At 56.9% G+C, this 15474-nt stretch overlaps 1 protein-coding gene across 1 annotated transcript in view; it reads left to right on the top strand.

The window, feature by feature from the left end:
* Positions 1 to 15474, top strand: part of GRHL3 (grainyhead like transcription factor 3) — a 33195-nt gene that overhangs the window by 14193 nt on the left and 3528 nt on the right. The window contains exons 3-15 of the mRNA XM_081307556.1: positions 1158 to 1219; positions 2960 to 3305; positions 3556 to 3629; positions 4009 to 4162; positions 4289 to 4400; positions 5469 to 5563; positions 7340 to 7498; positions 8030 to 8105; positions 8219 to 8352; positions 9771 to 9805; positions 11027 to 11115; positions 11865 to 11950; positions 15032 to 15096. Of these exons, the coding sequence (XP_081163682.1) occupies positions 1158 to 1219; positions 2960 to 3305; positions 3556 to 3629; positions 4009 to 4162; positions 4289 to 4400; positions 5469 to 5563; positions 7340 to 7498; positions 8030 to 8105; positions 8219 to 8352; positions 9771 to 9805; positions 11027 to 11115; positions 11865 to 11950; positions 15032 to 15096 (1487 nt within the window). The remainder of the gene's footprint in view (positions 1 to 1157; positions 1220 to 2959; positions 3306 to 3555; positions 3630 to 4008; positions 4163 to 4288; positions 4401 to 5468; positions 5564 to 7339; positions 7499 to 8029; positions 8106 to 8218; positions 8353 to 9770; positions 9806 to 11026; positions 11116 to 11864; positions 11951 to 15031; positions 15097 to 15474) is intronic.

Below are 15474 nucleotides of genomic sequence, written 5' to 3'. Positions count from 1 at the left end.
TAGTCTGATTCAAACCCCAACCTGGAATTTATAGGTTAAGTTTGGACCCTAAGACAAATAAAATCCAGCGGGACAAGAGGCCATTCCCAGGGCCAGAACGGTGGGGCCAGGCTTTGAAGGTGATGTCTACATGGTTTTTGTGTAGTATACAGTGTCTTGGCGAGATCCACCTGGGTCTGGAGCAGTCCTGTGGATAGTGAGGACATGGTCTTGCCATATGGCCAGTACCAGCTTGGAGTTCAAAACCTTGTCATGCCCCAAGCTGGCCGTGTGGCTTGGGCAACACAGTGGTAAAGGGGACCACTTCCTGCTTCTTACTGCAAGCCAGGACCTTCTTGCATACTGTCCCATGGGGCGTGATTAAGAGCCCAGGCTTTGGAGTCACTAGTCTGGCTTGGAGTCTTGGCTTTATCAGCCTTGGGGACAATGAGTTAGAATGTTCTAAGGTGTGATAATACTATAATCATGGAAGGCCACATTTGTGCGGTCAGGCTGTATCTGCACTAGGTGCCGTTCTGAGCACTCGGGGCCATCCCTGAAGTTATTTTTGTCACCTGTGTTTTATAGATGAGGATGTGGGGTGCGAGGTTAAGTGCCTTGCCCAGGCCACACAGCTAGTACGCATCTAGGAATTGAACCAGGAACTCTGGATTCAGAGTTCCCTCACCTCATCCACACAGTGGTGATGACAGTCCATATCTCCCGGTGGGGTGAGGGTTAAATCAGAGAATAGAAGCATTTGGTACAAGGTCTAGTGCACAAGGAGTTCTCTGCTTTAAAAGCCAGTATTATTTTATTAATAAATCTTCATAATTCCTTGAAGTTGGTTTTATAATCGTACACTTGACATATGAAGCAACCATCTCAGAGAGGTGCAGTCTTTTATATAAACATACACAGAACTTTAAGCAGTAAAGGGAGGAAGCCAGGTCTGCCGGACTCCAAGTTCAAAGCTCTTTAACTTGTAAGCCTGAGCTGCTTCTCTCTGCTCCCTGACTTGGGGACCAGACTAAATGGTGGCTAGAGTTACCGCCAACCTGAAAGACCCATGAGTCTTCTCCCAGAGTTCCAGGCCAAAGCCACAGAAGTAGGTTGAGGCTCTTAACAGCTAGATCTTAGCCAAGAATCATTCATAAATCCTGCCTTTCTGCCCCCAGGGCCCCAAGGAGAAGCGGATACTGTCTTCCAGCACCGGGGGCCGAAATGACCAAGGAAAGAGGTGAGGCTGTCTCTGCCCTCCCCAGCCCTCCCCCACCTCGGACCCCTCTAACATGGACAGACTTGCCTGTTAGACACAGGGACACAGGGGACAGCGCCCACAGTGCCTTTAGGGGCTCATGAAAGTGCTTTAATTTCTTTGACAATCAGAAGAAAAAAATTAATATACTCCAACCCACAGCATTAAACCTGCCTGTCTTCTTCCTCTTCTCGTTTTTTCCCTTTTTGCAGTGCTAGAGGTTGAACCAGGGCCCTGAGCGAGCTAAGCAGGCGCTCTGTTCCCACTAAGCGGAACCCTAACCCTTGAAGCCGTCTTTATGGTAGTGTGATGTATAAGATCTTCCAAAATATTTTTGAAGGGGCTGGTGAAGGCGGAAGAGGCAGGGGGCTGACCTAGGCTTTCCTGGACGTGCTCCCTCACACACTCTCACTCACACACTCACACACTCACACACACACACACACCTGCCTGCAGGCCACTGAGCTGGTGTTTACTGAAAACAAACTTCAAAGCCCCAGCGGGAAAGCCCTGGAGGCAGCTTTTCTGTCCCTGCTCCAAACCCTCCGCCCCACAGCCTTTTTGGGGGAGGGGAGCTGCTCTGTCCTTAGTGAGGGACAGTTGTGTTCCTTACTTCTTCCCTCTGGTTCTTTGGGCTTCTGCCTGGCATTCGTGCCTCGGGCCACCAGTGTTCCCTTCCTTGTAGACAGCAGCCATGGCCAGAGGGGCACTGGGGGGACCTTGCCCCTCTCTCTCCACTTTCTCCTTCCCGGCCAATTGGGTGACTTCTCGAAAATGACGGAGCAAGGCCTGTGCCAGGAAGCCTCGTGGGCCTTCGTGCCTTCCAGAAAACCCCAGCGGCGGGCACCTCCTGGCAGGCAGCAGCGTGTGGGTGGGGTCTGCTCGGCCTCCCTGCGCAGCCGCAGCCTGGCCATGGGTTTTCGTGGGGGCCTTTCTCAACACTGATTCCAGGGCTGGGTCACGGCTCAGTCGGGGGCGCTGGCCTGGCACTTGTGAGGTCCTGGGTTCCATCAGCACCACATAAAAATAAATAAATAAGTAAAATAAAGGTATTATGTCCTCTACAACTGGAATAAAAAAAACTGACTCTATAAGTAAACAGTAAAAATGTCCTGTGATCCTGCACCTCTGTCCATCTTAACAATTCAGGGTATATCCTTCCAGACCTTTCTCTAAACATCTATTTACCACACCCACAGATCCACAGCCCCCTCCCATACACAGCTCAGGGGATGACTTCATACTGTTGTTTTGAAGTGGGGACATTTTTGACACAGGATAGTTGACTCTGGCTAAGAAATAAATGTTAATAAATTAGCAAGTCCTGTTAAGTGGATAAGACATGTTCTCCCCCTTGACCCTGAGCATGTGTATGGTTCCACTCTGGGAATCTTCTTCTCATTCCTGGTGAGATCGGCCTGCTTCTTGCAAGGCCGAAACAGTCCCCGGGTGCGTAGGTGCAGTGGCACACGCCTGTAGTGCCAGTGGCTCAGGAGGTTGAGGTAGGATCACAAGTTCAACGCCAGCCTCAGCAACTGAGCAAGACCCTCAAAATAAAATAAAAAAAGGCTGGGGACATAGCTCCGTGCCCCCAGGTTTGATCCCTAGCACCAAAAGAAAATTTGGATGGAAGAAGGTCAGTGTGTCAGTGTGTCACCTCCAGTCCAACCAAGGGCCCCTCCTGCCCCAGAGAACATAGCACTCACTTTGCCCTCCCCACAGGTTCTACCACAGCATGGAATATGAGACAGACCTCATGCCCCTCGAAAGCCCCACGCACCTCATGAAATTTCTATCAGAGAACACGCCTGGCATCCCAGAGTACCCGGATCTGCTCAAGAAGAACAGCCTGATGAGCTTGGAGGCAGCTGTGCCCAACCCTGGCAAGGCAGCTCCCCTCCCCGCCGGCCCCAGCAAGCTGGAAGGGGGCTCTGAGGACAGCTACCTTTTGCCCCCCAGTGATCTGTATGATACCGGCTCCCTCAACTCCTTGTTTGAGAGCATTCATGGGGTGCCACCCACACAGCGCTGGCAGCCAGACAGCACCTTCAAAGATGACCCTCAGGAGGTGAGAGCCCTCTCCTGGGTCCCTACGGTACACCGCATATGTGCACTCAGGTACAGAAGGAGATGAGAGAGTGAAAAGGTCAGAGGTTTGGAATCCAAGGAAGAAGTCCCAGAGCTGAGGCAGGGTTGCCTTGTACTGTTTTCCAAGTTGCTGACTGCACAGTCTGTACAGCTGTATGCGCGACCCTGGGCTGAGGCTCCTGAAACCTGCACATGGTCACTTACTATATAGGGATTGTGTCTCTCTGCAGTCGCTGCTCTTCCCAGATATCCTGAAAGCATCCCCGGAACCCCCGTGTGCAGAGGACTATCCTAGCCTTAAGAGGTAACGTGGCCCCTCTGGATCCTTGACCAGGGGGATAGGGGCTTGGTGGGGGGCAGGGGCTGCAGACAGCTTTACATGGTCCCCAGCACATACTCAGTGAATGGGAAAGAGGGGAAGTGCATAAATGGAAAGAGAATGATCTCCTCGTCCTGTCCTGGGCTGGGCAGGCTCTGGTCTCCCTGCGCTTGCACCTCTCCAGCTTCTCTGGTGTTCATCAGGACCGTGGCTCAACTAGGCCATTACATAGAACCCAAAATGCAGAGGCTGAGGCCCAGGAAGTAAAGTGACTTGGAAGGTCACAGGGAGAGTCTGTGAGAGCCTCGGCTCGCTGCCCAGCCTCCTGCTGGCCTGGCCTCACTGTCCCTTCCTCCCCTTGCAGTGACTTTGAGTACACCCTGGGCTCCCCCAAAGCCATCCACATCAAGTCCGGCGAGTCGCCCATGGCCTACCTCAACAAGGGCCAGTTCTACCCTGTCACCCTGCGGACCCCAGCAGGTGGCACAGGCCTGGCCCTGTCCTCCAACAAAGTCAAGGTGCGTTGGCTTGAAGCAGCCGGGGAGGGGGCGGCCTGGGGCCAGCCGGGGCCCAGGGAGGGGCGGGTTGATCCTGGGAAGGGACCAGGCGCCCCGGGCTGGGGTGACACTGCTGCCATGCCCCAGAGCGTGGTGATGGTCGTCTTCGACAATGAGAAGGTGCCCGTGGAGCAGCTGCGGTTCTGGAAGCACTGGCACTCCCGGCAGCCCACCGCCAAGCAGCGCGTCATCGACGTGGGTGAGCGCCCGCCACCCCTGGCCCAGCCTCCCCCCAGGCCTTCTCTTGCTGTGCCCCCCCAGCCCGTGACCCGTCTCCCGGCAGACCAGGTGGGGGCACGGGAACCTGCATCTGCTGACATGAAGCAGAGGCCTCTTTTCCAGGGTGCTTTGGGATAAACAGGGCCTGGGGACTCTGCAGGGTCCCAGAGATAGGCCCTGAGATGCTGGCCGGTTTGTCCCCTACGGTGTGTCTAGGTGACATAGCGCACACCGTGCAGGGCTGGCAGTGGTGGTAGACAGCTGAGGCACAGTACTGGTGGTTCTTGTTGGGGGTGAGATCCTCAGGCTCTGTCAGCAGGTGACAGCCACCCTGTGTGTGCCACCATGCCCCCACCTGCCCTGAAATAGGGGGAGGCACAGCTCCCCTTCCTGCCTGCAGGTCTGTCTCCACCCGCCCTCCCCCAGCCTCGGCCAGCTCCCCTGCATGCCTGTGGTGCTGGTCTCTGCCTGGTACTGTGTAGCCTGCAGAACTCAATACAAATGGGGCACAGTTCAGCGACTTATCCTCTAGGCTGGGTTGCAGGGGAATTGGGAGCATGGGTCACAGAGCCAGACAGATCTGAGCTTTGCCTTTTATTAGCTGTGTGACCTTCACCAAGTAGCCAAACCACGCTGAGCTCCATTTTCCTCATGTATAAACTGAATATGCCCAGTGGAGTTGTGAGGATTACCGGAGGGCCTGCCAGGTCTAGGTGTCCAAGAAATGGTCGTTGCCAATATTACTACGTTCACGACCGCTGTTACTACCGTTGTTACTGCTATCACTACTATATCACCTGTCACTTCTCCTGGGAGACCTCCTACTTACTAACCCCTATGGAAAGGACAACCTCACCAGGCGACAGGGGCCATGGGGTTCCCTCTGGGCTTTGGCAGATCTGTCCCCCAGGCTGGACTTGCCCTCCAGTCTGTAACCCGGGCCCAGTGTTCCTCCTTCCTCCCGGACTGAGGCCCGGCTCCTGCTCGCCCCTGCCTTGTGCCCACGTCCCTTCCCTCCTGACGCTCCTCCCGGCTCCTGTGGTTTCAGCTGACTGCAAAGAGAACTTCAACACTGTGCAGCACATCGAGGAGGTGGCCTACAACGCCCTGTCCTTCATGTGGAATGTCACCGAGGAGGCCAAGGTCAGTGGGGGTAGGGTGGGGTGGGCAGGGCTGCCCAGAGTCCCCCTCCTGGGGAGAAGCTTGCCTGCACCTCGGACTGGGGCACGTGCTCTGAGGCAGGATCCAGAGTGCTCAGGAGCTAGGACTCCAGGCCGCAGGCGGGATCTGCCCAGTCCTGCCTCCTGCCCCCTGGGGAAATTTTGCCTCTCCCGGCCTCTGCAGGTCTTAGTGAGGGTCGGGCGAGACAGGTGAGGGGTGGAACACAGGCCCGGCTCACAAGGGTGGCTATTGCCATTTATCCAGTCCCCACGTACCAGATGGGAAGCCTGAGCTTGTGCGAGGTCACACAGCGAGCCAGCTTGCAGGGACACGCTTGGAAGTCTGGGAGCTGAGGGCTCAACTCCCGGTTGGCTCTCTGCTCTCAGTTGGTAAGATGGGAAGGATGATCCACTGCCCAGGAGAGTGAGGGTCTCCCCAGCCGCAGAGGTCCTGCCAGGCTCGGCGTGGCATCCAGCTGCCAGCCTCCGTGTGCTTATGGGCCTGTCTGCGTCGCTTCTGCCCAGGGAGCTGCGTGGAGGCAGGGGCACTACTCTGGGTCAACCTCTTGCTGGAGCAGGCTGGCCTCGCCCACCAGGGCTGGGTCATCTCGAAGGTTTCTGGCCCTGGTGGGCTGGGGAGCTAAGCAGGGACAGACAGAGGTGAAGGCGCTCCAAGGCACAGAGGGAGGCCCGAGGAAGGGATTATTATTATTCAAACAGCCAGGGGCTGGAGGAGGAGGGAGGCCTCCAGTTCAGGGAGGGGGGAAAGTTTCGTGGGAAGGGAGCGGTGGGTTTGGTTTCGGTGGGGACTTTCTCACAGCCTCTAGGGCCCCAGGCTTGGGTCTTTCTCAGGTGCGATCTGGGTGGGGGCCGCATTAGGCCTGAGCTGGCTGAGGGGGAGGTATGTCCAGCATGTGCCTGAGGGCCGGGCCCCCACAGAGGGACAAAGGAGGTCTTCTTCAGCACCCCACCTAAACCCCCTACTCAGGTCAGGGGCATTTCCAAGGACAATGTCCCAAAGAACAGGGACCGGCCTGGGATGGGGTGTGGCCTTGAGCCCGTGGAACTTGAGCCCGTGGAAAGGTTAGACAGTCACCAGCCACAGTCAGCCGGGGCTCACCCTGCTGAGACCAACCCCAGGCTGCCCTCAATAGGGCATAGCCTTAGCCACACAAGAAAGGCTTAACGCGGACACTGAGGCTCAGGGAGGTCACAGATCTGTCAAAGCCACAAGGCTCATGAGTGGCAGATCTGGTGGCTCATTTTTCCTGACTCCCTGGGGGAGTGTGGGGAGCTTCTGTCCCTGAGACTCCATGGCTATAAGGTGCAGGTGACAGGGGCCCACGTTAGTGGGTGGGGTATGCGTAGAGGGAACCTCTTGCTGGAGGGTCCCGCAGTGGCTGGAACTGCCTATTAGGCGTGGAGGGGGCTGTGTCTCACCCGCTGTGTCCCTGGGCCAGCAGAAAAGTGGTGTCCTGTCCCTCAGTTGCAGAAAGATGAGGTTCTTAGATTTCAGTCTCTAAAGGACCGTTGATGTGGGCTGTCCTTGGCAGGCTATGGGAGCACCCGCCCAGTGGCAGGGGCCTGGGCCTTGAATCTGTCTGCAGACCCCACCTCACCACCTGCAGTCTGTGTTGCTTTGGGAAAGTTGCGCCGCCTCTCTGAGCATCAGTTTCCCATCCCTGGCACACAGAAGCCCCAACCGACAGGGCCGGAGACCTGTGCAGGCCACTGACCCGGCTCCCCATTCTGTACACAGATTTTCATTGGCGTCAACTGCCTGAGCACAGACTTCTCATCGCAGAAAGGAGTGAAGGGTGTCCCCTTGAACTTGCAAATCGACACCTACGACTGTGGCTCAGGCACTGAGCGCCTGGTGCACCGTGCAGTCTGCCAGATCAAGATCTTCTGCGACAAGGTGGGTGGTGGGCCACCCTCGCTGGGTCCTGGGAGGGACGAGGCCCCACCAGGCACCCCTTGGCTTCTCTAGGTGTGTCTGTTGCCCTGCCTCCCCCCTGATGTCCTCTGATGTCCTGCTGGTGTCGGTTCCCTGCGCGTCCTCCTGTCTCTGCAGCTGTGTCCCCTCTCACGGCGGCCTCTGTAAACCTCACTCCATGTCTTCGTTCCTCTGTGTCTTTCTCGTGTTTCTCTCTCTTCTCCGACTCTCTCCATTCCTGGGTCCTCTCTCCTCCCCTCCCCCCCCTGTTTAAAGCCCTCTCTCCCTCCCTCTGCCGGGGCTCTCAGTGTCCTCCTTCCCGCCCTTTCCCCCTCTCATGGCCTGTGCTGACCCCGGGCAGGCAGGACCAGGCTGGGCTAGATGCTGCTACCTTCTCATTTTCTGGTGTCACTGTGGGGACCAAAAGCTGGGCCCCTATTTAAGATGCAAATAGCAGCTGTGACACGGCCAGCCCCTCCAAGGCCCTTGGTGACCCCCTTTTCCCCACCCCAGGGAGCTGAGAGGAAGATGCGGGATGATGAGCGGAAGCAGTTCCGCAGGAAGGTCAAGTGCCCGGACTCCAGCAGTGGTCAGTGGGGATGAACCAGGGGCTGGCTGGGCTGTGCGGGGTGAAGGGGAGAAGGAGGCCAGAGGGGGACCTGTGTGGAGGGACCTCAGGCCCACAGCTTTCTTTCCCATCAGGCATCAAGGGCTGCCTGCTGTCAGGCTTCAGGGGCAACGAGACCACCTACCTGCGGCCTGAAGCCGACCTGGAGACCCCGCCGGTGCTGTTCATCCCCAACGTCCACTTCTCCAGCCTGCAGCGCTCTGCAGGGGTGAGGGCAGGGTCCTGGTTGGGAAGGGGGTGCCAAGAGGAGCCTGGTCCCTTGTTGGGGCCTGCCTTAGCCAGGCCAGTAGACAGCAGCCAGCCACTCACCAGTACTGGCCAATCTAGATGTTTCTAGGTCCTGATATTAAATAATCAGTCTTCATTTATTGAGTCCTAGGGGATTAAAAACAAAATGATACGTGTCCCTGTCAGTGACCTATTCCATCCGAGAGTAGAATGTTGGTAGGAAATGGACTTTGGTGTTCATCAGAACGTTCGTGCCTGGGACACATGGGGAGGTCTCTGATATCTAAGCCCAGGTCCCAGTACGGCCACACTGAAGCTGGCTGCATGGGGACAGTGCAGCATCCCTTTGTATGCAGCAGGCTCTGTGTTACGTGCACACATTACCCACCTGCCTTTACTGCAACCCTGTCGAGTCCACGCCCTGACCTAGGAGCTGTGCACCCCAAATGGAGGCACAGGGAAGTTGAGAAACCTCCCCAAATCACACAGCTAGAAAGGGGCAGAGCCAGAATTGGACCCAGAAGCCTGATTCCAGGATCCGTGCCCTTGGCTACTAGCTGCTCCACCTGTCAAGCCAGGGGAGCCACCTCTGAGCACCTGGAGTGAGCTGGCCCAGCGCTTGGCCACGTTATCTGGCTCCCGACCCAGCTGTCCTTGAGGGAAACCGTTTACCCCCTTTCTCAGACAGGGCATAGAGTGAGTCAGTAGTGGAGTCAAGGCCCTCCAGCCTGTCCCCAGGTCTGGTTGGCATCAAGCACTCCGACAGCTTCCCTCTGTGGAGGGCACGGCACCCCAGTTTCTGTGGGAGTGTCTGCAGAAACGGCCCTGGTGGCCAAGGTGGGTTTGGTGTGTTGACTTAGGACAAGGAGGCAGACCTTGGAGCTGAAAAGAGCTGCCAGCACTGATGTGGCCCCTGCACACATGAGCCTGGGTGGCTCACCCAGGAAAACACCAAGCAGAGACCCTGAGCTGCCCGAGCCTGCCCCGTGCTGGCTGTGCAACCCCAGGGGCTCTGGAGCCTGGGTCTCACAGGACCTCAAAGGGTGATGGCCACCAGACAGCACAATAGGAGTAGCAGTGCCACAGTGGCGCACACAGGGTGCCTCTTCCCCCCCACCGCGCCCCAGCTTCCCCTGCCCAGTTCCCAGCCGGGGCTCCCAATCCTGGGCATGCTGTCTGGGGTGGGCGCGCTGATCTGCCAACCATTGCTTTCCCACCACCCTGTGTCTGTAGGCCCCCGACTCAGCAGCTTGGGCTAGGTGACTCCTTCCGATGGGGATTCAGCCCCCTTAGGGGACTCATGTGAACAGAGCCCTGGAAACGCGTTGAAACACCACCCTCCGAGGCTCCTCCCATTTTCCTGTTTGTGATCAAAATGTCTCTTTCTCCTCATGGCAGGTGGTCACCTCAGCAGGACACGGCAGCTCCAACAGGTATGGAAGAAGCAGCCAGGGCTCCCTGTCCCCTCACGCTGCCCCGGCCAGGGCCTGGGGCCAGAAGAAGGGACTGTAAAACTCGGTCCCAGCCCCCAAGCTGGACGCACTCTCCCTCCTCACTGAAACTGCCTGGGTTTTATAGGTTTGTTTTATATGAAAAGTTGGCGAATCTCTGGCGAAGACACCTGCTTGTAAAAGGGAAAGAAAAGGCTGGGGGTGGGGTGCAGATTCGGGAAGCGCGGAGGGCTTGTGCGGGAGGACGTGGCCCTGGCCCTGTCCCGCCCTCTCCCTCAGCACATCCCAGAGGCCCCAGCACACTGCCTTTCCCTGTCGGCCACAGCGTTTGTGCCCTCGTGCAAACCTGAGCCTCCCTAAGTCCTAGCCCACAGATCGTCAGAGGAGGGGGACAGCCGTGGGGGAGGCAGGCAGAGAGGGCGCGGAACCTTCTGAAACAGCCAAGTGCTTCATGCAGATCACATGTTATCACCAGTCCCTCCCGCACCCCATCCACAGGCTGCTTTCGCCCAGCTATGTCCCCGCCCTCACAGCATTCCCACTAGGGTTCCACTCTCCTGTGCTGGCCGTGGAACCGAGGCTGGGAGGGGAAGGGGCGAGCCGGTGGTCCCTCGGCCGTCCAGTAGCAGAGGCAGGACGGGAACCCCGTCTGTCCTGCTCCGAGACCCACAGTCCTCCTCCTCCCACAGCCTCAGCCCAGCCTGATTCTTTCCAAGGGACCAAGGCTGATGACGGCCATTGTCCCCTCTGACTGCGTGCGGCCTGCACTCCACATGGGGGGAGAGCAGTGTGCGCTGTCTCTGTGGGCAGCTTCCCGCGGGGCTGTTACTTTTTTTTTAATTTTTTTTTTTTAGTTGTAGTTGGACATGATACCTTTATTTTATTTAGTTATTTTTATGTGGTGCTGAGAGTCGGACCCAGCACCTCACACGTGCTGGGCAAGCACTCTACCGCTGAGCCACAACCCAGGCCCTGTCATTTGTACTTTCTGGTCACCTCTTCACCTCACGTTATAGATTGGGTCACCCTGAGCTAAGGAATTCGCCCCAGGGCCCAGAGCCCCTGTGAGGGAGCTAGACTGGAACCCAGGCCGTGCAGCTCCACCCCTGCCTCGTCACTTGCTTTGCACCCCCTCCTGTGGCCTTCCCCACAGTCAGGGACCCTGGAGCCCAGCAGGTGCTCACCACCCTCCCATCCCCACAGGCTGCCCCTGAAGCGCACCTGCTCGCCCTTTGCGGAGGAGTTTGAGCCTCTCTCCTCCAAGCAAGCCAAGGAAGATGACCTTCAGAGAGGTAGCCCACCGCCCTCTGTGTCCCAGCGCCCACCAGGCCCCACCCACAAGGCCTCCTGGGGAGGGCAGGGGGCTCTACACCTTGGAGCTGGACTTGGGCCAAGGCTTGTGGGGGCAGGGGGTCCCTAGGTGTTGGAGAGACGGCCAGGGCTGCAGGGCATCTGCCCGCTGTGCCCCTGGGTATCTAGGGCCCCTGCTCTTTTTTCATGCTGGAGGGGACCCACACTTTCTCCAAGGGGTGGGGGTTGGGTGGGTTTCCTTTCTGCTCTTCTAGCTTTGCCACTCTAAATCTGGGACACCCGTGTGTGGTGGGAGGTGAGGCTGGCCCAGGCCTCTGGGGGCTATGGCTGACCACCAGGAAGAAACACCCAGCAGCTGAGACCCACGGCTTCCCATACCCTTGACCTGAGCTGAGCAACGCACTTAGTGCTTCTAAATGTCGCCAGTCATTCCCACAGCTCTGAAGTTGGGGAAGGGCCCCCATTTTGCCAACCAGTAAAGTAAGGCTCAGTGATGTTAAAATCACTTCTTCAAGGTCACCAGAGCAGGCATTCAAATGGGCCAAAATCAGGGCCGTCTAAGTCTGTGTGTTTCCGGGCTGTTTCCCAGCCAGGCGCAGCCCTCAGCCCCCGCAGTGGAAATTGACCTTAATGTTAAAGTAATATTTCCAAGACCCCCACCTCTGGGGGCCCCCAAGCTTGCTGCCCTGTTGCCCTTGTCACAGCCCTGAGAGCCACCCTCTGTTTTCAGTGTTGTTGTACGTTCGAAGGGAGACCGAGGAGGTGTTTGACGCCCTCATGTTGAAGACCCCGGACCTGCAGGGGCTGAGGAATGCGGTAAGACGCAGGGGGTCTGCACCTGGGCCAGAGCCTGGTGGGCCCCAAGCCCACCCCTGTCCCAGGAGGCCCACTTCCCGCAGGCAGTCTCTGGAAAGGGATGGCTGGGAACCTGGGCTTTCGGGTGGCCTACGTCCCACCCGGCGGGGGGCCTGCTGTGGGGGTGTGCATGATGTTATCTCCCAGCCAGAACCCTGGCTCCACCCTGGGAGTCCCACACACCATAAATCCTCCTTAATCTGATGGCTGCTGTCTGACAGGCAGGGCTTTTGTTGGTTTTGCAAACCTGTTTCTGTTTTAATGGGAATGAAACCCAAAAGGCCAGGCCCAGAGACACTCTTTTTTTCCCCTCCCAGGGGGCCTCATTCCTCCTGCTTGCGGTTGGCTGGGGAGCTGGCTCAGGTGGCCAAGGGTGGGACCCGGGCAAGGAGACCTCCCCAGCCCCCACCGCCAGAGAGCAGGCCACAGCCCAGCCCTGAGCAAGACTGAGGGCCAGCTCCCTGCCCAGCCGAGAGCCCAGCATACACAGGCTCCTCCAGGGCTGCCGTGCCTGGAGGCTGAGCCCCCAGAAAAGCCGGAGGCCTCCGGCTGGAGGGGAAAAATGAATTAAATTGTCACTTTGGCTCCCTCCTGTGAGAGCCCCCGGGTGTCAGGCACCTGTGGGCAGGCTGCACCAGCCGCCCCTGGCATCCTCTAACCACTGGGAAGTGGTTCTGGCAGCACCTTCTCAGGTCCCGTGAGGAAGCAGCTCCAGAGGTCAGGGGACTTGCCAGGGTGGCCTGGCGAAGCACCAGGGCTACCCTCCAGTCCAAGCCATCTCCATTCCGCTGTCCTGTTCTACGTATTCCCGGCCTGCTCCATCATACCCAGGAAGTTGGGCTCACAAAAGGCCATTAATGACACTCCAGTGTAGACTCCTAATCCGTGTTTGCACGGTACCTTAGGGCCGGCTTCCATCCAGAGCTTGAGCTCTCTTTCCAACAGCTCCTCTGAGGGCGTCCACTCTGGACCTGGATACCTCAGGGGATGGGGAGCTCACTACCTTTTGAGGCAGCTCATGCTGTCTTTGTGCAACTTATGTTTAGAAAGTTTAAAGTTCTTCCTTAGAGTCTCCCTGGTAGCTTCTGGCTGTATCACCATTAAAACAAATAGTCTGAGGGCTTTTCTGGTGTGGAAGGATGGCCGTCAAGAGTAATGGGGAGCTGGGCGCAGCTGTAATCCCAGCGGCTCAGGGGGCTGAGGCAGGAGGATTGCAAGTTCAAAGCCAGCCTCAGCAAAAGTGAGGATGCTGTCTCTAAATAAAATACAAAGTAGGTAGGACCAGGAATGTGGCTCAGTGGCTGTCCCTGAGTTCAATCCCTGGTACAAAAAAAAAAAAAAAAAAAAAAAAGAGAGAGAGAGTAACTGGGGATCTGAGTGTGATAGTGTACTCCTGTAATTATAGAGGAGCCTGAGACAGAAGAGTCTAAGTTCAAGGCCAGCCTGGGCAATTAGAAAGATCCTATCTCAAAATAAAAAAAAATAATAAAAAGGGCTGGGGTTATAGCTCCGTGGTAGAGCGCCCCTGGGTTCAATCCCCCAGGACTGTCCCCCAAAGAGGAAGAGTAGTGAAGAGCTGAGCCCAGATCATCTTCCTAAGATGCCCCGAGGGGCCGAGCTCCCCCTGGTCCTGACCTGAGCCATGCTGCTCAAGGCGGCCAGTTCCACTGAACACAGGCGCATCCCTGAGTGCATGGGACGGGCACCCGGCTGCTCCTTTATGTGAATGTCGTGGGCGGACGCCCTCTGTGGACACCTTTTACTGCACGTTACTTCCTCACTTTACAAATGAGGAAACTGAGGCTCAGGGAAGTAAGGGAGCTATTCAATGTTCTGAACGCCCGGAGGCAGAGCTGGGACCGGACTGGATCTGTTTGCCAAGAGGAAACCTTGGGAGCTCTGGGGAGACGTGGGTGGCGTGGGCTGCAGGAGCTCCGCAGGTCTCGGAGCGCAGCTTCCTGTCTGGAGAGCAAGCAGCAACGCTAGGGATGTGGCGGGGCCAGCTGACCTGGTTTCAGGCCTCTGACCTGGTTTCAGGCCTCCGGCCTGGCTGCCTATCTGGGGGCTCACAGGCATACCCCCAGCTGAGCTCACAGTTCCTGCCCAGAGCGGGGAAGTTTGGGTTTCCCCCTCAGCACGGCAAGGTGCACCCGACCTCCCTCCTTCTAAAGTGGGGCTGTGGCCACTTACACAGGCGTTGCTGGGTGCGGGGAGCCGTCCTCAGTGTCTTACCTGGATTGACTCAGTTCTTCCAGCCACCCTCGGAGGTGCACTCTGCTGTCCCCATGAGCAGTTTGCACAGGGCCACTGTTTAGTCAGCTTTCCCGCTGCTGTGACCCAAGGACTGAGAAGAGCCATTAGAGGATGAAAAGCCAGTTTCAGGGGTCTCAGTTCATAGAAGGCTGGCTCCATTCCTCAGGGCTCGAGGTGGAGCAGAACAGAAGCTGGGAATGTGACGGCAGGAAGCAGACAGACTCCACTCATCTCCTAAAATACACACCCCAAAGCCCACCCCAGGGACCACCTCCTCCAGCCACACCCAGCCAGCCTAGTGACCACTCTGTGAATCCCGTCAGGGCATCAATTCACTGATTGGATTGAGGCTCTCATAACCCATCATCTCACCTCTAAGCCTTCTTGCATTGTCTCACACATGAGCTTTTGGGGGACCCTCACATCCAAACCATAACAGCCACCCAGGTGGTGAATGGTGCACCCTGAACACTGGACCATCCATGTGTCTGGCACTAGGCAGGAGGTAAGGGCAACGGGAGATGGTCATTAGGAAAGCTCATCCTATGGTGATAAGTTTAAAATGGTACAAAACCACCTATGTGAATACGAAATTGTCCGAACACATGGGAAGGCGTACGCCAAGGTGTGAACGGTGTTCATCTCTGGGAAATAGGACGATGAATGCTTTTAATTTTCTTCATATTTTCCATAAATACATAAAATTTACAATCAGCATGTGAAAAACAATGGTGTTTAGAAGACTTGGGCTGGGCAGCAGGCAGTGAATCCCCTACCTTTCTCTTCCAGATCTCTGAGAAGTACGGGTTCCCGGAAGAAAACATTTACAAAGTCTACAAGAAGTGCAAGCGGGGGTGAGTGCCCACTTCGGCCCCCACGCTGGCTGCTCAGTGTGAGGAGACTTCATACCTGGCCTCTGTGGAGAGGCTGGGGGATGGGGGACAATCAGACCAAGACCACTGGTCTTGTTTCTATCTGCAGAGACCAGGCACTGGTCACTAGTGGGAGGAGGGGAGTGAGGAGGAGGAGGGTCTTCGTACACGACCTCCTGGGGTGTAGGAGGAAGTACAGAGTTAAACATCAGAAGACCCAAGTTCAAATCCCAAGGCCACTGAATGACCAAGATATTATGGTAATAATGATTTCAGTGGCCACCAGTCACTGGGCCACCTCCTGTGTGTCATTGCGGGCTGAGCATATTTCATTTAACCCTCAAAGCTGCACTAGGAGTG

Source organism: Spermophilus citellus (assembly GCF_964194105.1).
Source record: "Spermophilus citellus genome assembly, chromosome: 9".
NCBI lineage: Eukaryota > Metazoa > Chordata > Mammalia > Rodentia > Sciuridae > Spermophilus > Spermophilus citellus.
The sequence above is the reverse complement of the archived record's forward strand: the minus strand, read 5'-3'. Positions and strand labels throughout refer to the sequence as shown.